This window comes from Brachyhypopomus gauderio, unplaced genomic scaffold, assembly GCF_052324685.1.
Source record: "Brachyhypopomus gauderio isolate BG-103 unplaced genomic scaffold, BGAUD_0.2 sc66, whole genome shotgun sequence".
In the NCBI taxonomy this organism is placed as follows: domain Eukaryota; kingdom Metazoa; phylum Chordata; class Actinopteri; order Gymnotiformes; family Hypopomidae; genus Brachyhypopomus; species Brachyhypopomus gauderio.
Window position 1 is genome coordinate 746938 of NW_027506887.1, and position 26828 is coordinate 773765.

The window sequence follows — 26828 nt, forward strand, 5'->3', positions numbered from 1 at the left end:
TGCATACAGGGTAGAGGGAGTGGTGGATACAGGGTAGAGGGGGTGGTGCATACAGGGTAAAGAGAGTGGTGGATACAGGGTAGAGGGGGTGGTGCATACAGGGTAGAGGGGGTGGTGGATACAGGGTAAAGAGAGTGGTGGATACAGGGTAGAGGGGGTGGTGCATACAGGGTAGAGGGGGTGGTGGATACAGGGTAGAGGGGGTGGTGCATACAGGGTAAAGAGAGTGGTGGATACAGGGTAGAGGGGGTGGTGCATACAGGGTAAAGAGAGTGGTGGATACAGGGTAGAGGGGGTGGTGCATACAGGGTAGAAGAAGACCTGACACAGCAGTACAGACGGACATGGACTATGTTAGCTTGGAAAGAGCAGTTTTAGTTAAGATAATTTTTCCAAACTTCAGGAATCGCATAAATCCATTATGTTTAGAATAAAGCAATACCATCATGACCTATGGCGAATTTAGGATTTTAATGTATAAAACATGAGTAGAAATTGCACAAAAACACCAGGCAATGTAATTACAAAAAAAGTAAAACCTTATCAATAATTAACAATGAGAAAAAAGCCGTGTTTCTGATTACAGTCCATTTCACTCGCTGTACATCTTGACAACAATACATCAATCCTACATAAACCTCACTGGTCATTGTTTCTGAAACACTGGCACACAGGGTTCTGCCAATCTGTCTTTCCTATAATTTCTTATCTTCCATTGTTGATGTCATCGCTTTGTTAGCCCTTGGCTGATGTCATCACTTGCCAAACACGCTGCCTGCTGGAGGTTTAGGCTTCTCAATGCACGTCTCGGCTCCCGAACGCAACCCACTAAATACAGATGGAGCCACCTTTCCCATGCGCTCTAGAGAGTGAGAGTGAGAGAGAGTGAGACAAACACAGCACATTTTATGTGTGCCTAATAAAGGAGGGCTATAAAGATGTAATGATACTTTAAAACACTACCAAAAATCTAAATTCACATATGACAGCATTTTAACTTAGTAAAAAGTTATAACTAGCAGATGTTGATGTCTAAATTTAACTGGCAGCTTTCCATCAAGCCACAATAGAGAATCACAAAAACAGAATAGCTATACCAACATTGAAGCCAAATTAAACGTGAAAATATGTAACACGTGTAAATATATAATACCACAAATGTGGACTACTTTCCAAGAAATATTATGCATTGTAACACATGAGGGGATTCTTGGTGGAGATCCACATGGCAGGATTAAGCTGTGCGCCACCAGTGCTCCCACGGGGGATGTGAGGGGAAACAGGCTCACCACACTCCGCCATTACTTCGTAGGTTTTGCTTTTCACCTCTCCCTTCAGGCCAAGCTTACTGCGGGCTCCTTTCAGGTCTTCCTCTTTCACAGGCGGGCGTTTCTTCTTCTTCACCTCCCCTGGCTGATGAAGAGAATGGTGAAGTGAGAGAGAATCAAACCGCATGCCTGGAACTGCCTGGAACTTGTGTCGTATTTCCATTCGACAGCTCCACAGGGTCATGCACAGACTGGAAGGGCCGTGTCCTTCCTCATCTTTATTGCTTTCCTGTTTTAATTGTCCATTTTGTGCCTACCTTCAGACTTTTTACTAAAGAAATATCACTACGCGAAACATAGTGTAGCTTGGCTGAAACGTTTTAACTGTTCATGCTTTTAAAGAAATAGCACTCATCTCCTTCTGCATTGCTGCCTCAACATTCAAACAATTTGTAGTTCTAGAAACAGTCGCCAGCGTTTGTGTCCATACCTGAGACATGTCGTGTGGTTGTGAAGACCGAGCAGCCTGTTTGCTTGACTCCCTCCCACTAGTCCTGTTCTTTATATACACGGCCCACCACACTCTTCTCCCACATGTCCCATCTCTCTCTGTCTGTTATCATTGTTTATTATTAGACACGATGTCATCGGCTGTGAAAACCAGGTGGTCCCACCCACTGAGCACGACCACCATGAGCAGCTCGACTAATAAAACACACATCGCCTTGCACCTCCACTGCACCATTTCACTGCACTACTGAAATATGGCTAAATATCCTATTTACAATATACTGTAACTGGTTTCTACATATAAGACATTTGATCATAGTTAACAGGGAATACAGAAAATGTGTCAAATCATCACCAGTGCTGTTAACACAAAAAGAATATTATTAACTGTCCACACATCACTCTGTTCTCACACTGGTGAAGACCATAATGCCAAACCAACATGACTTTTTTGTTTATATATCCAAATATATCCAAATATTAAAAAGATGTTTCACATCCTTGAATATTATTTATATTTTTTCAATGATTGATATTGCAGTCTTGGAAACATTTGAAGCTGAGTTGAATATAATGGAACTTAGTCCAGATTCATATTGTTTGTGTACTTATGGAAAAACTCTAGCCATTACATATTTTCTAATAAGCAGTTGTGATGAAAAGTGCTCTGAAAAGTGCTCAAAACATAGCAACATAAATATGAATTAATTTTGTTCTTTAAATGTGTTATGACACAGAATTAAAGAGAAAGCAGGTGGAAGGACTGTACTGATGGCCAGACCTTCCCAAAGCATGATGAGACATGGCAGGTTGGACAGAGCAAAGCAAAATAACAAAGCACTTATGGCACAGTGACTCAGTTGCTGTGACTGAGTGGCACTCCTTAGGCTAATGTGTGTGTGTGTGTGTGTGTGTGGGTGATTTGGGGAGGGCATGCTAAGAATAGATATTGAACCAGTGTGTCTCACACTCCATTTTTGTAGCACAGAGGAGTTAGTAATGGGGTCCGTTTCAGCCTCAGCAGGGCAGTACCTTTGGGCTGTATGGTATGTTGAGCAGTACAGCGCAACTGACTAAAGTAATGTGATGTAATTTAATGTAATGTAAAGTAATGAAACAAAGTATTTACATTTAAAATGTGTTAACGTGGGTGATGTGTATTGACCATTTCATTTGATTAACTCAACCACTCCCTGGTGGTCTAGTGGTTAGGATTCGGCGCTCTCACCGCCGCGGCCCGGGTTCGATTCCCGGTCAGGGAAGAATTATTGTTACATCCCATCCGATCCATGGATTTCAGCGGTAAAACTCAAATATTGTCCACAAATATTACATAATGATAATCAATTATGGATATTCCCCATGTCAAAATACGTTAAGACTTGGAAAGTTGTGGGAAGTCTTCTATCAGTTGCACGTGGATTTGTTGCACCTGTGGCATCTTATCACAGTTCCATGCTGGAATTAACGGAGCTCCTGAGAGCGACCCATTCTTTCACAAATGTTTGTTAAGACAGTCTGCATAGGTGCTTAATTGTATACACCTGACTCCGATAATGTGGATGGGTGAGTGAATACTTTTGGCAAAATAGTGTATATAACAGGTCACTAACAGAATGGATAGCAATAAATTAAGCTGTGCAAAGTTTTGTGACTCTCTGAACTTGTATGTGAAGAATGAATAAGAACCTTTTTTTGGGGGGGGGGTTGCTTTGTTTGTGAAGAAGTCCTGTTTCAACATTAGTAGATATCAATTGAATAAGACAAGAGTTTATGCAAATAAATACACCTCTAACTCTAAGTTTAGTGTACCGGCTTTTTTCCTTGTCATATGAGTTCAGATGGTCAGAATAAAAGTATATGACATTCATGCTGGTCTATTACATGGTCTGTTATAGTTACTTCAAAAATATGTTTATGACAGTGTACGCTTCAGTTCAGATTACAGTTTATGTTACCTTATAACTCCCTGGTGGTCTAGTGGTTAGGATTCGGCGCTCTCACCGCCGCGGCCCGGGTTCGATTCCCGGTCAGGGAAGAATTATTGTTAGATGCCATCCGATCCATGGATTTCAACGTTAACACTCATATTGTCTACAATATTACATGTTGCAAATCAATTCTCGATATTCCCCATGTCAACTCATAAAAATTTGTTAAGGGAAGATCATTTGGGAAGTTGTGGAAAGTCTCAGTATTTCTGTAGAGACACAATCTGGTGATCGATTTACAACCACAACACACTTGTTATTTTGATGTGCATTAAGGGTTTATTGGAATTATATTACTTTGATCGTGTGTATACACTGACCTGCCACTTTAAACAATCTTCAACGCCCCATTCCCTCGAGTTGATAAAACATTTTTTACATTTATTTCATTATTTATTTTTTACATTTATTTTTATTTAGCTGTTATTAACATGTCATTAACGTTATGTTGGTATGCGCTCAATATTACAGTATGTTTTTCAATCGGACATTCCGGTTTTTTTAGGGTGCAGAACACCTGTTGTTCAGTTTTGACTTCCAATTGTTTTTTTGTGTTTTTTGGGTTTTTTTCCACGTTCAGGGAAGAAATATTGTTACCCGATATACCCGATCCATGGATTTCAACGTTAAAGCTCACATATTGACTACAAATCATACATGTTGTTATTCAATTATGGATATTCCACATGTAAACTTTAAAAAACGTTAAATCTTGGAAAGTTGAATGGCGTACAAAGTAGAAAGTCTTCCATCGGTAGTTCTGTAGACACAAACTGTTCCACCTGGTGACCGAAACGATTGACAACCACATTTGGAATTTTGATGTGCATCAAGGGTTTATTCAATAAACCAATAAATCCAATAAACTTTATTGGAATTATATTACTTTGATCGTGTGTATACACTGACCTGCCACTTTAAACAATCATCAACGCACCATTACCTCGAGTTTATTAAACATTTTTTTTACTTTTATTGCATTAGCTGTTATTAACGTATCATTAACGTTATGTTGGTATGCTTTGGTATGAGTGTTTTATATAGAAATCGACAAATTCGATTATATCTGTCTGCCTGTTTCTTCCGCGATTACGTGTATCTCATGTTACTGAATGATTGTAATGGTTCACGTGAGAAATACAGAGGAAGCGATTTTCTTCTTATTCGGAGGTACCTTCAATCGTCGCAGTTGCAATATTTTGCCGGTAGAGGGGGTTATTTACTTAGCACATCTGCTATGTAATCCCTTGAAATTGACATTAAATGTGTAAATAGATATAACAGGTCACTAACAGCATGTATAGCAATAAATTAAGCTGTGCAAAGTTTTGTGACCCTATGAACTTAGCATGTGAAGAACGAATAACAACGTTTTTGGGTTGTTTAGTTTAGTTTGTGAAGTCCTAGTAGATAATGAATTGAATCAGACAAGAGTTTATGCAAATAGATACACCATTAATCCCAAGTTTAGTGTACTGGTTTTTATCCCCGTCATATGAGTCCAGATGGTCAGAATAAAGGTATATGTAACTCATGCTGGTCTATTACATAGTCTGTTATAGTTACTTTAAAAATATCCAAACATGCAACTTTAGCCGTATTTTCAGTATACATCCCCCTCTACCGGTGAAATATAGCTGGGTCATTCCAGGATTTTGGTACATTTCCTGTCCCACCACTTAAATTTCAAATGTACATATCCAAAATATCTAAATGACTATTTTTTAAAACATTGTACTTGTTATAAGACAAACTGTAAAATTTGGTGGAAAAATAAGCGCCTTAGATATTATTCAAAAGTCCAAATACCTTTGAACCACTTCAAAAAATGGCAATTTTCTCTTGTCCCACACATTGGGTGACCAACTCCTTTGCCAAATTTAACAATTAAAATAAGCTCTAAATAAATTACTTCCTCTTGTATATTGTTGAAATGCATCTCCTTTACTTATGAAAACAACTTATTTGGTCTACATTGTATTGCATGTCACAGTTTTTACACTATTAAGTTGTGTCCCACAACATGCGCGCAACCCTGTTACCATAAGGAATTTTATCTGGCAGAGAAAGGGTTAAAAATATTTGTGTACTAGCACAAAGGAATTTGCATCACAAGGACATTTCCTGCCCACATGGCAAGAAAAATGGTAAGTGCTCTAACAATTTTCAAGGTTTTTTTCCAAATATGTTTGTCCAAGTTGTGTGTGTCACTCAGTGAATGCAACCCTGTTCCTCATATTGTAAGACTAATATTGAGTAGAGTCAAAATTTACTTTATATACTTATATAACCATATTTGTCCTTGATCTTGTATACATAGCTAAATTTTACAGTGAGCATCTGTTCCTGGGGTAGACCACAACTTAGCCTAAATTTGCAACCCTGTTAGTCGCAACCCTGTTACTGCATAGGCTACCAATTTACTGCACACCAATCTAATAAAGAAAAAACTACTTCCATATCTGAGATTGACGAATCAAACTTTTTGATAGTTTATAACCTGTAGATTATAAATATATGATTTAAAATGATCAAATTGAAGATCAAATTTTCAGAAGTTATCACCCCTGAAATGTCCCAAAATCCTGGAATGACCCAGCTATTGCTGTATTTGAAGGTTGACACTAGTATTCGAATAAGAAGCTGCGAATAATATATTCAACCTAACGTAATGCGTTTCATATAAAATAATAACGGTTTCTGCTTTAAACAATACAATAGTCAGGGCGAGCATGAATGGATGGCTCGTTCTGATTTTATTACTTAAAAACGCGACAAGGACTGACAGTGTAAGGGTTGACCCCAAGACCCGCTGGTAAAGTCTTTAACCCCACACCCTTGTGCCACCCCCTTTCGTAAATCTCTTGTGTCGTCTTCTACCCAAGTCAGCACATTTGTAGCGAAGAAATCTGAACTTCAAATGAACTCAAATAGAACTGTGCTCCAATTACGTTCTTCCAGTACCGTTGTCGTTGGATTAAAAAGAAGGCAAAAAAGAGTGCACCTGTATAAAACATCCTGATATAACACAGACTACAAACACTTGTTCCGTTTGGTGGCTAAGATTTAAACCTTCATCAAGAAATAGCTGAAAGGGCTAGTCAGTGGACCGGAAGGTCACAGATTAATTGGAAAATAGATATAATATATGTGCTAAGAGTCTGTGGTTGTGATATTGGTGATACTGAGAATGCTTTAACAGTGCCACTGGGGCTTCATATGGCCTTAGTCACATATAGGCAGACACTATGGTTAATCAACTGGGGCATTACGCTTATTACAACATGGGCTTGGAGGGCAGGTCTGAGATGCCAGATCTCTCTACTGAGTCTTCTGGATGTGTTGTAGACATAATTCAGCAATCCCTGGGGGAAAAGGCTGTCTATGTCACAACCAAAGCCTGTGATGTAGTGGCCTCCAGGATGGTTTGTCTATTGCTAAGGCAACTATGGTAAATGGGAAGAGGAAGGTTATATATACTTTTTTGTAATCCCTGATGTCTTGGCACAACTTCTTAAAAGATTTGTAGAGAGTGAGAAAATATGTTGTGCTAAGTGCTTCACAGTGCAAAACTATGAGAGCAAGAGAGTGTGGACATATTTGACCCCAAAGTCAACAACTATGAATGATACATTGATTATTTATGAAGACGTTCAATTTCAAGGAGGAGTAAACTAGTGTAAACAACATTAGTCCTCAGGTTTAGCCAAATCATGTGTATTTTACAATTGGCCTGAGTTACTGCCCACATGCCCTAATGATCTGAATGTTGTGTTTAGGTTAAGAAAATGCATGACCATAGGCCTTGAGTAGCCATAACTGACTGGTGTAAATGAATCTTTGTACTGTGTTTCTTTCCTGGCCTATAAATAGCACACAGATCTGGCAGAGGTCCGTCTTACATCTTTTAAATAACAGAGTGGTCGCCATCTTGAGAATATATTTAGATCATAGCAGAAAGAAGTCACCTTTCACCTACTGGCAGTTCCACACAACAGCTGACAGCTATTTTGTCTGTAGTCGTGCTCAGACGACTGAGCGAACGAGTCTGGTGATCATATTTCAAATGCCACCGTGTCCTGAAACCATAAACATAATGTGACTAAAAGCAGGACTACTTGTTTTTGATCTGTCTCGGCACAGTTAATGCCCCAGCTAATGGCTGATCCTTGATCAGCCATTAGAAAAAAAATAGGAGAAAAAATAGGAGAGTCATAGAACAGAGCTGCTGATCTAGAACCAGTTTTTGCCAGTAATACCAGAAAAGGCAAATGAAGGGATCTAAAACTAAGATAATGCTTTTCCTGTTCTGATAACTCCAGGGTAACTGAATTCTCAAGGTTGTTACAGTACATTGGTTGTCCCGGAGAGAAGATAACAGAGTTGGCACGGTGCCTCCGCAATATGCCTGTAAGTCTCTGTTCACATCCTCCAGTCTGTGTGTTATACACAATAATTTCTCCACAGACATTGTTATGAAATAGGAGATGGAAAGGAAGTTTCCCATAAAACATGTCCTATAGATATTGTTCAAACCAGTTTTACATAGTAAATAATGAGATGGATTGTTTGTTTAGTTGGTTGATTGACTGGTTTATTGATTGATTTGATTGATTGATTGACCTCCGCAATATGCCTGTAAGTCTCTGTTCACATCCTCCAGTCTGTGTGTTATACACAATAATTTCTCCACAGGCATAGTTATGAAATAGGAGATGGAAAGGAAGTTTCACATAAAACATGTCCTAGTAGTTTTACATGGATTGGTTACTTAGTTGGTTGATTCACTGGTTTATTGATTGATTGATTGATTTGACCTGCAACAATAATAAGATATCTTATAAGTGTAGAAGACATACTAAAAACCCATACTGTGCTGTAGGCCTAATGCTCTATTTACACAGCTCGGTATTGCTTATGACAGACAGGTGGGCTGTACCTTACCATACCCTGGCCTTGCTTCTTTGACACTCCATGGTGTCTTCATGGTCAGGCCACAGAGTGCTTCATAATTAGTGGTACTATCTTGAGCAGAGCTGATAGGTGTTATCATCGTGCCTTTCAAAACAAAAGAGGCCTGGGTGGATGCCTGACATGACTGGGTAGGCCTTTTTTAACAAAATGGCATAAGCCACACTGGTACACGGGTTTAGCACCAAGAGTTTGTGTGTAACCCTGCTAGAATGGTGTCTGAAAATGGTCTAACATGATGTTTGGTCTTACATCACACTAAGTTGGGTGTTCCTTAACACTGCACCCGCATCACGACACTGCATCAGTCATGGCATGTTGTAATTCCACTGTCTTTGTGCATTTTGTCACTGATGCTAATAGAGGTTTTCAAGATAATTTCAACCTGCTACTCCCTACACAGCTACAGGCGTTTACCTGAGTTGATTGTGACTTTATTATGAGTTTACAGCATGAGTTCACATCCACTCAGTTTCACTGTAGAAAAACATTCAATGTCACTGATGCCATCACATAGTAAGTCTCTGTAACATGGTAAACCACATGCATATCATGTGGCTCCTCCAGGCTACGTGCGTACCTCAGTTTAGCGTCTCAGCAGTTATTTTAGTGACAGTGGGATGCGACTAGAATGTTCCGGTGTAGCAGCTAAGTGTTCCTGAATACATGAGAGCAGATATTACCTCAGTAGGTCAAACTGCTGACTTAAAATCACGTTCACTGCAGTAGTCTGACACACTTGCTTAATTTAGTTAGACTGAGGGCTGTGATTGGTATGGATATTTAATGAATATGAAAAATTAAAACACACCGACACAAACACATAAGGCCTTTTCACAATAGGTGGGTTGTCTTACATTTCAGGCAAATCAATTTTTAATACTACTGATTAAAGTTCTCCTTAGGGGAAATTTACTGTACATTACGTGGTGTAGTAGCCTACATTTCATTGGATGTTTTGTGTGTGTGTGTGTGTGTGTGTGTGTGTGTGTGTGTGTGTGTGTGTGTGTGTGTGTATGGGGGGGGGGGGGGGTCCTCAACTTACGTAAACCGATTTTCGGTGTAAGTCGGAACATACGTACATACTGTACTTAAATAACATACTGTAAGCACTTATCCTATCCTAACACCTATCCTAACACAGTAAATAAAAAACACATATAAAATACGTTTAATAATGAGAGGAAATAGGAAATGAAATTACGTTTACGACACAAAACCACTTAAGTTGAAACAAGGCTTTATACAGTAAATGGGAGATGTGTCATAACCACGAAACATCGTAACTCGGGAATGACGTAACCCGAGGACCTCCTGTATGTGTGTGTAATATTATTAGATTATGATATTATTCTATAATATAATATATATATAATCTACACAGTTGAATACGTAATACACGTAAATAGGTACACATGTGCACGTGCGAGCACTCACATACACTCGCGCGCGCGCACACACACACACACATATTCATACATAGGCTACACATAGAATGACGCTTCTGGACGCTTCAGTGAGCGACTTCACCACTCCTCCTTCAACGCAACACGCTCCACTCTGCCACTAGATAAACACTGTTGAAGTAGCCACACCGAATAAGGACGATGAGGGGTGCTGGTCGGCCCAAAAGCACACAGAAATTGGACAGTACGGGTAAGACATCGGCTTTTCATGGACTTAACTACAGAAAAAGAGTCGGGTTTGGCTCTCTAGGAAGAAGTAAACAAGACCTGTCACGTAGGCGGCGTTGGTTAGACATCAATTGCATTCGCGATTTCTTTGAATCGATTATACGTATTACTCTGAATGTTAATGGTGGTTTGGATTCGATATTCAGACAGTATAGTTTCTATGCATGTCGGATTGAACGTTTTTGGAAATATGCACGTCAGCTGGGTGTTGTAGGATTGGTGGGTTGTCTTTGTTGACCGTGACAATGAATGAAATGACCGAGTGTTCCTAGTGCTCGTGTTTGCATGGCTCCGTGTTTTAGTGCATCTAATTCAGTTATTTGTTGAAATTGTTAGACATTAAGGCCTTGGAAATTCGCTTGCCGTGCGTGTCATTCACACTGTGTTGCATCGAAATAATTCAGTTGATATCATGGTTCTCTAATCACTCTTGTAGCGCCTGTGGCATTAAGTAATCCAGTCCAATGTGTTAAAAAACAGCGTGTCAACCAACTACGTTTGAATGGGCTTCTTTACAGAGATAAACGTGCGATCTAGAACTCGATGACACCGGCTGACAGTCGCGGAAACCTAACCTATTTGTAAACATCGCCTCGGCGTGGACATCGTGACCATCGACCATGACCGTGGTTGTTGTACCTTGAATGCTCCTGATTTATTGTAATCTATAATACATTTCAGCCGATTGGTCGCGGCGCCTTTTCCTGATTCAGATGTGATTTTCCGGGTCTTTATTATCTCGTGGCATTGAAGCGCATGACGATAGGACATTGATTCGGAATATCCGCCACATCGTTTTAATCGTTTGAAAAAACCTGTTACACGTGCGGTGACGTGTTATTTTCAAGCCTCACGTGAACCCGTCTGCAGCAGTGTCACTACTTACATTCTAGACATCTAAAAACTGTAAAATAACTACACCAACAACAATAATATTCATGGCATACGGTTACGTTTGACTAATGTAGCTATGTGTACATGCTGTGACAGATCGGACATTTTAATCAGAGATTTTAGCGACTCTGCATTTGGCCTTGTGTGTGGGGTGGATGTGATGGGGGTGGGGGTCATTGTGTGATCGCTCTCGCGCTCCTCCTGCTGACAGAGCAGGGCCTGTCGTTACTGTTTGCCCCAAGGTGTCTAAAGCATCTTGGATTATCCATTCTGAGTTTTACCGGTGGTGGCACTTTTCCCCTGAGTCTCTCAGACTTTAATGTTGCCACCTGTCCCGGTTTTCCCGGGACTGTCCCGGTTTTCACGTGCCTGTCCCGGTTTTCCCGGGCTGTCCCGGTTTGTCCCGGTTTTCCTTCTTTTTAATATTCGGTCCCGGCAAAAAAAAGGGTTAGTTCAAACCACAATTCAGACTGTTTCTGCACACTTTAAATCTGAATTTTTTCTCGCTGTGTCCATTTTAAACCCCTCCGGTAACATTTTACGTCCCCCGTCCCCCGTCCCCCCCCCCGCTCAACAACGTACGTTCGCCACCCCCCCCCTCAACAGATTACACTCGCCACCCTGTGTCAGTATGACAGTGTCCTTGTTTTTTGTCAGACCTAAGTGGCAACTTCTGTGTGAACTTCTGTGAGATCAGAGAGGAGATTACCTTACTGAAACACGAGTTATGTAATGCAGGAATTGCAAAGGAGAGGCAGGGCTCAAATCTACACCTCTGTACATGTAAACAAACTTGACTCTACCTGTTCTTGTGGTGAGCAATTCTTCCAGCTACATTATACTTTGCATGAAAAAAAAACAAAAAACATAAGGCACACAGAGTTTGGGAAATGAAGCAACAACAGAAGTGTATTCCTCTAACATGTCTGTCATAGGGACCTCTTATCGATACTTCTGAACTAAGGCCTGGTTCCATTTCTGGATTTGCACACAATTATTACTCAGTGCAGCTAGCTAACATCCATGCTTCAGGTGTAGAGAAGAGGGTGGTGCTCCTTCACAACAGGGATCTGTGGAAGGACCAGTTGGAAGACCAAACCCACTGCCAAACCTGATTCAACAAGAGCATTCAAGTACAGTAAACTGATGGCAGCGTGCTGAGACTTGTGATGAACTCTGTGGTCGATGATTACGAGCCCCTTAACAGATCTGAGATGTTTGCTTCCACAGTACTTTAACAATATCAGTGCTGAAGAATAGCTAGAAAAAGCACTGATCTCTGTACATAATCTCACCCAGTCACTTCACTTCTGAGCAGTTGTGTGCGTAGTATTGTCTCTCTAGCAGTGAACCTGTCTCAGTTCTCTCCAGTCCACTGCATAAATAACATGATTCTGGCATAGACTTTCTTAAAAGTAAGATATTTTATACTCTGAATGTCTGCTGGTTGTTGCGTATCAGAACTCAGTGTATGCATTTCATTACATGTCACCAACACACACAGCAGCACAGCGATGAACTGAAATCAGACAACTGCATAGAATACAGTCCTCATAAATACACAAATACAAGTCAAGTTATGTCATCTTGCAAATAAAAAACTATAGAAATTAATAAATAGCCATTATTGGCAGTCACCATTAGGCAGATGGGTTGAAGACATATTTTTGCCCTTCTTGTACTAAATGTATTATTACAGGTAAATTGTTCAAATAATACCGTTGTTCTTTATCAAACGTCTCTGCTATGTGCAGATGGGCTAGTGCTGCCATCATGTGGATAATGGGTGCCATGTCAAACATATTCCACCATCACGTCACCACTGACCTTTTGGGTTGTGGACAGTTAAAAATAGGTGATAGGTGTTTGTGTTCATGGGACCAAATCGGTGATGGCAAAGGCCAAAAGAAGTATGAGAGAGGCGTGAGAGGTTCACGGGGTGGGTGTTTCCGCTGTGAGACACGTTGCTGTGAGACACGTTGCTGTGAGACACGTTGCTGTGAGAGAGAGTTGAGACATGTTACTGTGTACACCATTTACACCTGTCCAACTGCTCATTAACACAAATGTTGAATCAGCCAATCACATGACAGCAACTCAATGAATTTAGGCATGTAGACACCATATCTCACCAGATCTCAATCCAATAGAGCACATTTGTAATGTGGTGGAACAGGAGATTTGCAACATGGATGTGCAGCTGACAAATCTGCAGCAACTGCGTGATGTTATCATGTCAATATGGACCAGATTCTCTGAGGAATGTTTCCAGTACTTTGTTGAAACTATGCCATGAAGGATTAAGGCAGTTCTGAAGACAAAAGAGGGTCCAACCCGCTAACAAGGTGTACCTTATAAAGTGGCTGGTATGTGTGTGTGTGTGTGTGTGTGTGTGTGTGTGTGTGTGTGTGTGTGTGTGTGTGTGTGTGTGTGTGTGTGTGTGTGTGTGTGTGCGTTATATATGTATATATTGTGCATAATGTATATATTCCGCATAACTTAGCCTTCAGTGATAGCTATTTAGTGGCTATATTAATGTCAATACATGTACTGTACATGTAGCACATCTAGTGTGGTAGACTACAGAATCACAGTTATTACCTGAATGGTCATTCATCCCACTCTTGAAGAGTATGTCTGTGATGTTTTTGTCTAATCTCTAAATTATTGGAGGATCTTCATCATCCTGGAGTGTTTAAGTAGATTACTAGCCACTGTTTTGTTTTCAGGGTAAGCACCAAAGGAATTTTTCTTAACAGTAGATTGTTTGAAGGTCACTGCATCCATGTACGCAAGCACAAGCAAAGCACAAGACATCATCTATGAATTCCTTAGGAAACACAAAGTTGTGAAAGTATTCACACCTTTCCTCCAAGTTTGTTGGAAGTCCATACACAATGATATGGAGGTTTTCTCCCCTGTGCAGTTATCACAGCCTCCACTCTTTTGGGAAAGCTTTCTTCAAGACTGGATTGTGTCAGTGGGAATCTGTGTGCATTCATCTAGAAGAGCATTTGTAAGGTCAGGCAGTGATGTTATATGAGGGGCTCTGGCTTGCAAACTCTGCTGTAGTTCACCTGACATGTTTTTGATGGGGTTGAGCTCTGTAAAGGCCAGTCAAGTTCTACCACACCAAACCAGCCATGCTTTAATGGACCTATCTGTGAGCCCTGGGGCACAGTCATGCTGGAACAGAAAAGGGCCTTCTCTAAACTGTTCTCACAAAGGTGGAAGTACACAGTTGTCCATAATGTCTTGGTTAAGATTTCATTGGAACTTGGGGGCCTTGGCCAACCCTGGAGGACAACCCCATAGAATCATTCTACCTCCACCAGACTTTACAGTTGGCATGGTGCAGTCAGACAGGTAATAATCTCCTGTCATTTGCCACACCCAAACCTGTTGGTCAGATTGCCAAATAGAGAAGCGTGATTTGTCACTCCACAGAAATGTGCCAAATCCCAGTGACCCTGTGCTCTAAGCCACTCTGTCTGATGCTTGGCGTTGTGCTCGGTGATGTAAGGCTTGCACACAGCTGCTCAGCCATGGAAGTCTGTAGCTGCGAGGAGTTTTTGTGCTGATGTGAATGCCAGGCCATGTTTGGAGTAACTCTGCAGTGAGTCAGCAGAGCGTTGGCCACTTTTCCGCACCGTATGGCACGATGCCGCTCTGTAACTGCACGTGGTCTGTCACTTCAAGGCTGAGTTTCTGTGGTTCCTAAACACTTCCACTTTTCAAAGTCACTCACAGTTGATCATAAAATACCTACCATGGAAGATGGTATGACTCGAACCATTTACAAATGTTTGTAAAGGCGGCCTGCAGGGATGAGTGCTTGATTTTATATACATGTGGCAATGGGACTGAATGAAACACCTGAATTCAGTTGTTAAGAGGTGTAGCTCAGGACTTTTGTCCATATAGTTTCATTGTCTCTATTCTCTCAACCGTTGACATAAAAATAATGTAGCTTAACTGTAACTTTAACATTTGATATATTTTATGTTTAGGCTTCATCTTAATTTGTTTCATCGATTTTTCTTGACTGATTAATAAAAATGGCAATCTAAAAACGTACACTGCTGAGGCGCTCCTGATGTGGCAGGTCCTTAAGTGTAGACGAAGTTGTGCTATGCTGAAACTGGGGCACAGGACCTGTGAATGTCTTTTGGATACAAAAAGTGCTAAAGTGACTAATGTTGGTTATTACAAACGTTAAAGAAAATTTCCACTCGGTAGAATATATAACAAGTTGCATTTAAATTGCTGCCTCAGTCGTCTGTTGACAAAAAAGGTGGTATAGTACGTATATTACGGTAAAGGATGCACGACACAGTCGGCTTCTTAATTAGAAAGATAGACATGCTATCAAAACACGCTTTGGCCGTCATATACTGTCCTTTATAAACCAACAGGTGTTCTTCTTCCATAATAAACCCGATCACATCCCGCGTTAAGGGAAATATGTAGACATATCGCGTTCAGTCGTTTATAGCGCGATTGCGCGTCTTTTTTGTGTAAGGTGGTAAGGACGTTGGCGTGTTTATCGGACTGTGTGTCGAGCAGCATCACTGTGGTGAACACACGCGTGTGTGGATATTACACCTTTGTCACGGCGCTGGTAGGAGCTCGTTGCAGGAGGAGAGGACGAGCACGATGGACGACGGAGCAGAAGAATGCGTCCCTACGCCATCTAGAGAACTTACACAAAACCCGCTGAAAAAAATATGGATGCCTTGTAAAAAAAATGGCCTTCCAGAAAAACACATTTTTCAAAGGAAGGGTACGTACTGCTGCGTGATGCAGACAGACTTTACCATGAATTAGTGCTCGATTTGTGTTGTGGTAGATAGGCTATATTAACATGTGTTCGTGTTGTGGGTATGTATATTAACATCTGTTTGTGTTGTGGGTATGTATATTAACATTGTTTGTGTTGTGGGTACATATATTCAATCGGAACTGCAACATAGGGGCGGTGCGCCGAGGTCGCCTTGTTGCTTTAGGCATCTTGTTTTGAAGAATAGAAAATTAGTAAATCGGTGAAGCATTAACTTAATCATTTTTATGAGGTTTATCTGTATCTACATTTGGAATATTAAACACGACTAATTGTTTGGTTTGACGAGACTCCTTGTAATTAGCTAGTAACAACAGGACAGCCACACTGTCGAACAGGACAAGGTGTGTGTGTTCTGTGTTGATCGCTGTCCCTAGATATGTAGTTCGCCTTTCTGCAAGGTGGACCAGGTAGCGAACTAACTAGGGTGTGAAGCATCTTCTTTTTTACTGCAGATCTTTCATAGAATATGCCATTTCTTTGGTCGCTGTCTTCTGGTGTTGCACACTGTTCAATTTGCGATGAATTATAAGGGGGTGTAATGTGGTGATCTACTGCCAGACGTGTGTGTGCAGGCAGGAGTCTGCGAGGAATGGAGGCATTACGCCACATCAGCTTTGGGCTATGGCAAGAAGCGAATGAAAAGATAACCCCATTCCTCTCGTTTCTAACTTCTGCTGTGGTCATTTCAAGAATGACCCTCTGGCATTGTTTGTGGTAGATTGTTTGAATAAACAACTGGACAACCAGGACTCTGTGGACATTGGTTTGCGCCGTTGTGTAATTCGGTATCTTGAGATTTTGTAAGACCTTTACCCTGCAGTGACACCGTATCAGTTTCACTGGATGCATAAAAATAAGAAAAGGTTGGAGGTGTCGAGGCGATCACTTTATCAATACGGACAGCACGTGTGATTGTTATTTATTGGCCTCGCAAAACAGCAACAACAAAGAAACTGTAGGCGTTTCGGCACGTGGCCGCTTTAGTCTTAGCATAGGATATTCATTGTACATTACTATACTCACTGATATAAATAATAAAAATAAATAAAAATGTGCCGTATTTTGTCAATTGTGATTTTATTACACCGCAATCGAAATTTGTCCTCCGCTTTTAACCCATCTGTGCAGTTAGAACACACACACACTCTAGTCTAGTGATTACTAGGGGGCTGTGGATCACACGTGCCCAGAGCGGTGGGCAGCCCATGCCTGGTGCCTGGGGAGCAGTTGGGGTTAGGTGCCTTGCTCAAGGGCACCTCAGTCATGGCCTCAGGTCTGGGAATTGAACCCACGACCCTCCAGTCACAAGACCAGTTCCCTACCACCAGGCCATGACTGCCCCAACCGTTGGTTATCGTCTTGGTTACTTAAGTGCAATTTACAATTCCATAAATATGCACAAACTTAAACCTCGAAACGACCTTAGAATCTCAGGTCTGTTTTTCTGTTACTAATGTAATGTTTTAAATAAATGTTTGTTTGTTTTTTCAGTATGCATGACCAACTGCCCCACGCTGATCGTCACTGTGGGGCTCCCGGCACGGGGAAAGACCTACATCTCGAAAAAACTAACCCGCTACCTCAACTGGATTGACGTACCCACCAAAGGTACATATAGTAACCACTGAAAAATGTTGTAACTAAATCTAAAGGTTCTTGGTAAACATCCTGACAGTTTTGCTGTCTGCAGCTCTTTGTGATTTTAGCGTTGCATTCTTTGTAAATGTCAGTTTGAACTGCACAGGGATTATACTCCGCCTCTCCTGGCACACGGAGCGTGTACTGGAGCATCAGCTGGTCAGAGGGCCAATGGCGTTTGAGTCGGTTTTCATCCGCAGTAACCCTTTTCCTCCGGCCCCTCAGAATTTAACGTTGGGCAGTACAGGCGGGAATGTGTGAAGATCTACAAGTCGTTTGAGTTCTTTCGCCCGGACAACGAGGAGGGGCTTAAGATTAGGAAGTAAGACTTCACTTCCACAGCGGCATTTCAAGTAAATATTGACAGGACGTACTTTGTGGTTAACTGTCATTGGCCCAACTCTGGTTCCTGCTCTGCAATGTTGCTACATGACATTCCAACCAATCCTGCTCACTGGTCATGTGTTAGTCATGATATTGGTGTGTGTTTATCATGCTCTCATCCCTTTTAGTTTTGTGGTAATGTTACTGGCTTTTGGGAAGAGTAGTATGATGGCCTGTTAAAAAAGGCTTGTTTAACATGTGATTTTGCTTTGGTCCCCAATTCAGTTAGTCCACAGTCTTATGATGAATGAGAGATTGAACATTAAATCACCAGTATATGGTGGGGAGTTGACCACAGTTTCCATTTTTTCATCATATGGTACAGTGAGGTCCATTGGTTTGAATAAGGGACTCTGATGTTGAAATTTCACAACTCTTTGCTTCCTCAGACAGTGTGCGTCTGCGGCTCTCAACGATGTGCGTCAGTATCTCACTGAAGAGGACGGGCAGGTTGCGGTGAGCCAAGCACCTTCACATTCTCAAACCTGTAGACCAACCTACAAACTCCACCCTAGTTGCATTACTACATTATTTTACTGTCAGGTTCCACTTTTCCTTGGATGACCTGTATGAGTTTGTATGTTTGACCCATTTTATCCTCTGTTCTTGGTCATTGGCAGGTATTTGATGCCACAAACACCACGAGAGAGCGGAGGGAGACCATTAAGCGCTTTGCCGAGCAGAATGGTTTTAAGGTGCAGTTTATTGCAAAGTTGTCGTCAGAAAAAATAGATGTGCCTGCATTACTTCTGCATCATTTACAATCGTTGTGTTTGCTGTCAGGTTTTCTTTGTGGAGTCAGTTTGTGAAGACCCTGATGTTATTGCAGAAAACATTGTTGTGAGTATCATTAGTATCTTTTCTTGAACATAATTCCTGTTAAATCTGCAGCTGTTGGGTGTCCCCGCTCTTATTTTGAAATTTGTCGTATAGCAAGTGAAGCTGGGTAGCCCGGACTACATACACTGCAACACTGAGCAGGCTGTGGAGGACTTCATGAAGAGGATTAAGTGCTATGAGAACTCCTATGAACCTCTAGACGAGGTCCTCGACAGGTGAGAAACATGGACAGAGACAGATGTCTGGTGGGGTACAGGGGACAGAGAGAAACTGTGATGTCCCTCATCAGCTCAGTTAGCACATGAGTGAACTCAACTCGTCTTTCATCTGCCTGCTCTGCAGAGAGCTGTCGTTCATAAAGATCATCGATGTGGGTCGGCGGTACCTGGTGAACCGGGTCCAGGACCACATCCAGAGCCGGATCGTGTACTATCTCATGAACATCCACATCACGCCACGGTCCATCTACCTTTGCCGGCACGGGGAGAGCGACCTCAATGTCAAGGGGCGCATCGGGGGTGACTCCGGCCTCTCCGACCGGGGCAAGGAGGTGAGTGGCGGGCCGTGGCAGCCCGGCATCATCATTTTGGACACCAGTGTTCTAGGGATTTGGATGTTGTAGGGACAAAACACATCACTGTGGTGCTGGAACAGATCATGTGTTGAAAGGTGTAATACCATCTCATGGCCATCCATCTCCCCCCTCGCTGTGTCTGCAGTTTGCCTGCTGTTTGGCGCAGTTCATCCATTCCCAGGACATCCCTGACCTGAAGGTGTGGACGAGTCAGATGAAGCGGACCATCCAGACGGCAGAGGCCCTGGGTGTCCCATACGAACAGTGGAAAGCTCTAAACGAGATTGATGCCGTGAGTCTGACTGCATCTCCTTTCCAGTTTCAGTAAATAAACAAAATGACTGAATATCGTAACAGGCAAAAGCAGTGACCTTGAAGAAAGCAAATTCCAGCATCGTTGTGTTTATTGTATTTGTGTGTGTGTGTGTGTGTGTGTGTGTGTGTGTGTGTGCAGGGTGTGTGTGAGGAGCTGATGTACGAGGAGATCCAGCTGCGCTATCCTCTGGAGTTCGCCTTGCGAGATCAGGACAAATACCGCTACCGCTACCCAAAAGGAGAGGTGGGTTCCGCCAACTGGATCACACTATGTCCTTGGTTATGTGTAATCTCTCTCTCTCTCGTGTGTGTGTGTGTGTGTGTGTGTGTTGGTGGGTAAAAGGCTAGAGTGGATTAAGTAAGTGTGCTAGAGCTACACTAGTGCTTCCCTGTCCATTGACCACAACACTGCTCCTGGTACACTGCTAGAGTGTGTGATGACAGTCTGCTGGCTTAATTCCTAGCCAGATGGCTAATGGCTAGTCAGGCTGCCAGTAATTACACACAGAATAATCTTCTTGTGAGCTGGGCTAAACAGAGTTCTAGGGTGCGTGCGTGCATAAGGGAGAATGAGTGTAGGCAAGGTTCACACACCATTACCTTTACACCAAACATACTCACTCTTCTAGAATTTTTTTTCTCTTTACTCACTGAAAAATGCCTCCTTACCCTGACTGCAAACTTTCAAGAATAAATAAACAAACTCGTAATATATTAAGTTTTTACACACCTCCCTGTTCTCAAACACACTCCAAGCCCATTGCTTTGAGAGCCAAACTCACGAGTAAAGTCTTCTGATCTCTGATGACGCACAAAAGAAAACAAAGGGCAAGAAAGTTCAAAGACGTGACCCCTGACCTGTGTGTCCATGTTGTCTCTGCGCAGTCGTACGAGGACCTGGTGCAGCGTCTGGAACCTGTCATCATGGAGCTGGAGAGGCAGGAGAACGTGCTTGTCATCTGCCACCAGGCCGTCATGCGCTGCCTGCTGGCCTACTTCCTGGACAAGACAGCGGGTAAGGCACCGATGTGTCATGTTAAAGCTGTTGTATGGAAGGTTGTGTTTTGGATCATAAACAACAGCTGTCTGCCAAATGCCATTTTTTAGAGGATTCTTAGAACATTAGCTGTGGATTGATGATGGCTTATGGATCCACATTACCGCCGTCCTCAAAACCAAAGTGTCTTCCAAGGATGTTATATGCTGCTTCTCCTAGGTCTTAACATCAGTGTGACTTCACGTTTTGTTATCAGAGAGCTGAAGCAAGCTTTTAAAGAGTCATTCAATTTGAACAATTTTTTAAACATAAAGTAGCTTTAATAATGAGGCTAAATGTAAGACTGTACATTTTGCAATTTCAGACAGGTCCAATAGCCACCACCCACCCCACCCCCAAAGGCTCTGTGCCATGTTGAGTCCATGTAAATGACCACACTGTGTGCCGCTGTTTGATGAGTTTGTGTGTCTTCCACAGAGGAGCTACCTTACCTGAAGTGTCCTTTGCACACAGTACTGAAGCTGACCCCAGTGGCCTATGGTAACATGTCGCCTTCCTAGCCATTCTAACACAATTAGCAGGACATTCTGCAGCAATGGAAAAGAGATCTGATGGTTCCTGATCACCTGTGTTACTCCCGTAGGCTGTAAAGTGGAGTCCATATTTTTGAAAATAGATGCAGTGAACACGCACAGAGAAAGACCAGAGGTAAGAAACACGTCTGCTGATGAGAATCACACATGCAGACCCAGAAACGGTGAATCCTGGGTCCTGTCTTTAATGCACTCTGCACAGTTTCTCTCTGCGATTGCTCAAAAGCTCACTCCACAGAGGGACAAAGTCAAACGAACCAGCTTTGGGCACTGAAGGGATGAGATTGGTATGAGTGGTGTGCTGCTGGTGTTGGTGCTCTTCACAGAATGCCCCTGGTGGTTCTGTTGGGGATTGACCACTCTGAGAATGAGTGCCGCATCTGCTGGATGTGGGCTTGAGTGTTTTTTATTGTTTTGGCTAAACAAAAACTCACCCAGTCTGATGGTTTGCCATGCTGAAGCCGAACTGGAAACTTAACTGGTAACATTTTCTGCAGTCAGGGCAGCATTTCAAGTCAGTTTCTTATTAGCACTTAATTTGTCGAATTTTATTTTTCATTTTATTTTTTTAATTAAATTATTCATAAACCAGCTCTGTGTCTAGTATGCTAGGTGAAGTTGGATTACAGCTTTTGTAATCTGCATTTCTGTTTTCTGTAGCTTGTTGGCTTTCCATGTCATGACCACATAGTTTCACATCACACAATTTACCACGTCTTGTGTGTCATCGTCCTTTTTTACATTTAACATACAGGTCAGTTCCAACACTTTCTAAGCAGCCCGTGACTGTCTTTTACTGGCATTCATTGGGTGAATGTGAACTTGTTTGGGATTATAAATGTGAACGTAACGTGGGCTGATGCAGGTTTTTCCTGCTCACCGTGGTGACTCCACCCCTGTATTTACCGATGTTATCATGTCTTTGTATCGAACAGAACGTTGATGTGACACGGATGACAGAAGAAGCTTTGCTAACAGTGCCAGCTCATCAGTGAAAAACATGCACGCACACACACACACACACACACACACACACACACACACACACACACACACGGTCCACTCAAAGGGACAGACCTCCAGAATCACTAGCTTTGCCTCCAGAACTTCAAATCTGAGCGATAACTGCTCCTGTTGAGCTCTGCCATAAGCTAAATAAATGTTGGAACGTGAAGAGAGGCTTCTACGCTATACTGAGATATAGCTGTCAATCAGTGCGCCAGCCACGCCTTTTTATGTTTCAAAATCCGTTTTACGAAATTACTTTATAGTAAAGTATCATATTTGTGGAGGTATTCATAAAAATGGAACCTATCTGATGGAACACGATGGAAAAATTACTAAGTCTTTTTAGTAACTCGGTGTTTCAGTATCGTTTTTAACGTGCCCTTTAACACAACTAGGCAGAAAAGCGTCACACCTCGACAATAAATAAAACTGATGATAAAGTAGAATAGGTGAAGCTATAAAACACTGATTACTCTGCACTATTTAGATAGAACAGTAATGTAACGAACATTAGTGATGAGCCATAGTTTTAGCGTATTTATTTGTTGGAGGAAATTTTAAACAATGATACGTAGCCTATTTGTCCATAGTAGCTGAAAAGGAACTGCGTTGATTTTAGCCACGAGAAGTTGTTGACTCGTCCCAACTAACACTTTATTTCTGCCAGTACATTATAATATAGAATCTCAAGATGATATTATTATGGCGAGATTAAGTGGGCGAGGGAATGTTAATAAAAATACTGAAACGCAAGGCATGCCGTTTACAGGGACTGTGGCAAGTACAACAAACTGTAATGCATGCAGACACTAGAGGGCGCCCGACCTTTTTTAACCTTAATTAACCGCATGCCACTCGCTGCCATGCTGTTGGTTTAGTGTCACAGCCATGCGCCCATTTGTCAGATCTGTTAATCCAGCTGTCTTAACATCCATGACACAAATTCACAGACTTCTGTTTTTTATTTATTGTTTACATTGTTACACTACATGGTTTTGTAGTTGTGCACATATCGGTTAATTAGCTGCTATAAATGAAAAGCTATTCAGTATTGTGATTAACTCGTTTTGCACTAACGCGCAAGTGTACGGAGCATATTTATAAATGAAAACGACCTGGCAGGCAAACAGAATTGGCTGCTTTTGCATTCTCAAATGAATTCAACTTTCATCTCTTTACTGTCCGTTTTGTGCCACTTAAGGGTTTAATTTAAACAGTAACATCTTTAGGTTTAGTGTGCAGACAGAATGGTAGCACAGAGACCATTTCAACTGCTCTGGACTAAATGCTATAACTGATCAGTGTGAAGATCTGGTAGCACTCGCAGGGAGATTTATAGGCTGCTTTAAATGCTGAAATGTTAATAAAAACATGTCAAATAGAACTTGAAGCCTTTGCATTCATACATCCATATTTTCAGTGTCCTGTGTGAACAAATGATGAATATATTAATCTATGTGGGTCCCCGGACACATTTGCAAATTATTTTAACATTAATGTATGTACTTGATGTCACAAGCTAGCATTTATTCTAGCACTAGACTAGCAATATTTCAAAGGAGTGAAATAGTGAGCTAACTTTAGGTTGGAGTGAGCTTAGCTAAACAAAGTTGGAATGACTTTATCTTGCGTCTAAAGCGGAAGTGCAGAGCAGACAGCGGCCGTTCGACGAGAATCCGTGGATCCCTCTATAGTTGACTTGGACAGCAAGATAAGCCACTTCTCGTAAACCACACATGTTGAAGTGTGTGTGTGTGTGGTTGAGAACATGAACATAACTAACCCAGATGTGTGTTGCACAAAAGCACCATGCAAAGACTTTTTCACTCGGATGGAGACTGTACTGAAGTGCAGACTGCCAATGCATGTGTGGTCTGTCACTGTTCTTTAGCATTATCAAACCCTGATAATCAGTTATCACCCTGATGTCAGCACATGGATTTTGGATCATGATTATTTCTTTGAGTTAATAAACACACAGAAGTGTTTTTAAATGGCCCTAAAACTTGAATCCCGTGATATGTTTGAGTTGTTTATCAAACGTGCTGATAATTATTTCAAACAAAAATGCAAACGGCTGTTTTCTCTTGTCATTTTCCCAGAATGTGAATGTTCATCGGACTGCTGAGGACGCCCTGCAGACGGTCCCTCCTCACCTCTGACCCTGCTATGGGCTCACCCTCTCTCGCCGCTCTCACTGCCCTTGCTCCAGACGTCACGGTGCCTCCACTGCTGAAGACCTTGGAGCGTCCTGCCTCAGAATAATCACCATATCCTTCAGTCCTGCTCCCTGGTCAGTGGCAACTCCTGTCATCTCCAGACTTGTCTGCCTATAATTTGGCCTCTGGATTCCAAATATAGGATGTCTATCTGAGAACGATGGCTGCTATGGAATCAGGTACACTCCCTGGTGTCCGGGTAAACCCTGACCCCAGTTCTTCAATACGTTCCAGAAATCCGATATCCATACAAAATCCAACATAAGCCACTACCCTTTCTAAAGAAGTCTCTGTAGAATCATGTTGGTTAGGACAGTGGTTCACAGTTCCTCTCCTGGAGACCTCATGCTTGTCACGTTACAATTGTCACCATGGTAATAATTTTGAGTCATCTCGGCAGCTATTGATTCTTGAGTTCTTTAAAGAGCTGGTTCAAGTGGTTTAAAGAGTTATTCAGAGCATGAGGCCTGTAGAACTGCAGCTGGGAATCACTTCCTTGGTACAGGGGTATCCCCTCAGGTCCTGGAGGGACAGGGTCCAACCCAGATAATAGATTTCACTGCTTTAACATGCCCATTAAACCCAGTAACTTAACTGGTGAATTGAATGAGGGTGCAGCTGTGATAGCAGGGAATCGACTAATCTGTGTTGGACTCTGCCCATCCAGGGGAGGAGTGGCCACTCCTGCCATGTGACTGGAGGAGTACTACTCCTACACTACTCAGTGTGGTGCACACAGGCACACAGCAGGAAAGACATGAGAGGCGCACAGCAGCTTGCACACACCGGTCATCACCCTGTACACTACAGTCCGAGGCATTACTAATCCACCTGAGCAGGCCGAGCCGTGATGCTTCAAAAGGAAACCTGTTTTACACCAGTTGGTTTCATTCGTGGAGCAACCCTTCACAATGTAATGTTCGAGATTGTGTATTGAAGATGGACAGTATAAGTGAAATATTTCTTTTTGATATATGGATTGTATATGGACGATCTATTGGGTCTGCAGGTTTCCTTTGCACTGCTTCTGTCAGTATTGTGCTGTTGTCATATTATTGTTTGATTCTTATCTCTCTGTTACTTTGAGGGAAGATGGCACAATCATTTTGTGTGTGTGTGAGCATGAATGTGAGCATAAACAGTTACGTCTGATAATAGTGTGCATTTATGGAAGATATGAAACCAGTGTCCTTACACCCATTATTCAGAGTGTGTGTGTGTGTGTGTGTATATCTGATGCACAGTATAAAGATGGGAGTGAGAGCAGTCATCACGTTTTGTTCATTTTTTGCTTGACATCTAAATGAAAATATTTTGATTGTTTATTGTAATTATTTTAAATCAGGCATAGTTTATTTTCAGTTCAATAATTGTGAATTATATGCTAAAACTGTAAATTCCCTAAAAGTGAATTAATGGTGTTAGAGATGTTGACAGTGCTTACATGTAATCACTCACTGATTCTTGGAGTAACGAAATTGGGGAGCAATTGTCTTATTGACAATAAACCTAATTTTAGAAATTTATTTTATGCCATTTCTCTCCAATATTCATATAGGTCAATTATTGTAAAGGCATGCAAGCCCTGCATAATGGGCCAATGTACTTTGGTCCCTCCAGGTGTGTACAGAATTGTTACTAAACTCTAATCACTGCCAAAACATCTAAACTTCTCATTTAAAGACGAACTTACTGAGTGATACGTGATTACAATTGGTTTTTGAAATTGTTCCATGTGCAAGACTGATGCTGCTGTATTTTACATTATGTAAATGCACCAAAATGCAACAAATACTATACTAGGGCTGGAAATGACCTATACGCAAAGCCATCTGATCCATAATAAAGAACATTACCAACACTGTTAAAATGTGAATGGGTTTCATAATAAAAGTCTCAGTTGACAGTCATTGGTAGCTAACCAAGTTCTTTAAAGATTACTGAGTGAATGTGTTAAATGAATGTGTACATGTGTGCAGTGGTCTTTTCTGAATCATTAAATAAAACTTTTCAGTGATTAAGTATTTGTTTTGTCTAGGTTAAAAAGCTTGCCCTGCTAATACTAGAGTTCAGAAATGATGGTTATGCT

At 41.7% G+C, this 26828-nt stretch overlaps 2 protein-coding genes and 2 non-coding genes across 9 annotated transcripts; 3 read left to right on the top strand and 1 right to left on the bottom strand.

The window, feature by feature from the left end:
* Positions 1–456: 456 nt before the first annotated feature.
* Positions 457–1863, bottom strand: mustn1b (musculoskeletal, embryonic nuclear protein 1b). The gene is made up of 3 exons (XM_076989231.1): positions 1759–1863; positions 1290–1413; positions 457–862 (listed from the first exon to the last, which is right to left on the bottom strand). Exons 1-3 carry the CDS (start codon positions 1765–1767, stop codon positions 756–758), a joined length of 240 nt encoding a protein of 79 aa, XP_076845346.1. The 5' UTR covers positions 1768–1863; the 3' UTR covers positions 457–755.
* Positions 1864–2968: 1105 nt separating this feature from the next.
* Positions 2969–3040, top strand: trnae-cuc (transfer RNA glutamic acid (anticodon CUC)). Its single transcript has one exon. It is a non-coding gene; the product is annotated as a tRNA-Glu (tRNA).
* Positions 3041–3744: 704 nt separating this feature from the next.
* trnae-cuc (transfer RNA glutamic acid (anticodon CUC)) lies at positions 3745–3816 on the top strand. Its single transcript has one exon. It is a non-coding gene; the product is annotated as a tRNA-Glu (tRNA).
* Positions 3817–10227: 6411 nt separating this feature from the next.
* Positions 10228–26760, top strand: LOC143490785 (6-phosphofructo-2-kinase/fructose-2,6-bisphosphatase 4-like). Of its 6 annotated transcripts, XR_013124982.1 has the most exons (15): positions 13807–16111; positions 17663–17779; positions 18035–18131; positions 18583–18649; positions 18814–18888; positions 18977–19033; positions 19127–19248; positions 19376–19583; positions 19753–19899; positions 20062–20166; positions 20808–20937; positions 21397–21459; positions 21563–21627; positions 24623–24813; positions 25407–26760. XR_013124982.1 is itself a non-coding variant. In XM_076989243.1 (14 exons), the coding sequence occupies exons 1-14, from the start codon at positions 10348–10350 to the stop codon at positions 24680–24682; spliced, it is 1362 nt and encodes a 453-aa protein (XP_076845358.1). In that variant the 5' UTR covers positions 10228–10347; the 3' UTR covers positions 24683–26760. The 6 variants fall into 6 exon arrangements, 5 of the variants coding, with proteins under 5 accessions (XP_076845358.1, XP_076845362.1, XP_076845357.1 ...); XM_076989243.1 differs by lacking the exon at positions 13807–16111 and adding an exon at positions 10228–10396 and having other exon boundaries at positions 24623–26760; XM_076989247.1 differs by lacking the exons at positions 24623–24813; positions 25407–26760 and adding an exon at positions 22448–24612 and having other exon boundaries at positions 13798–16111.
* The last annotated feature ends 68 nt before the right edge of the window (positions 26761–26828 follow it).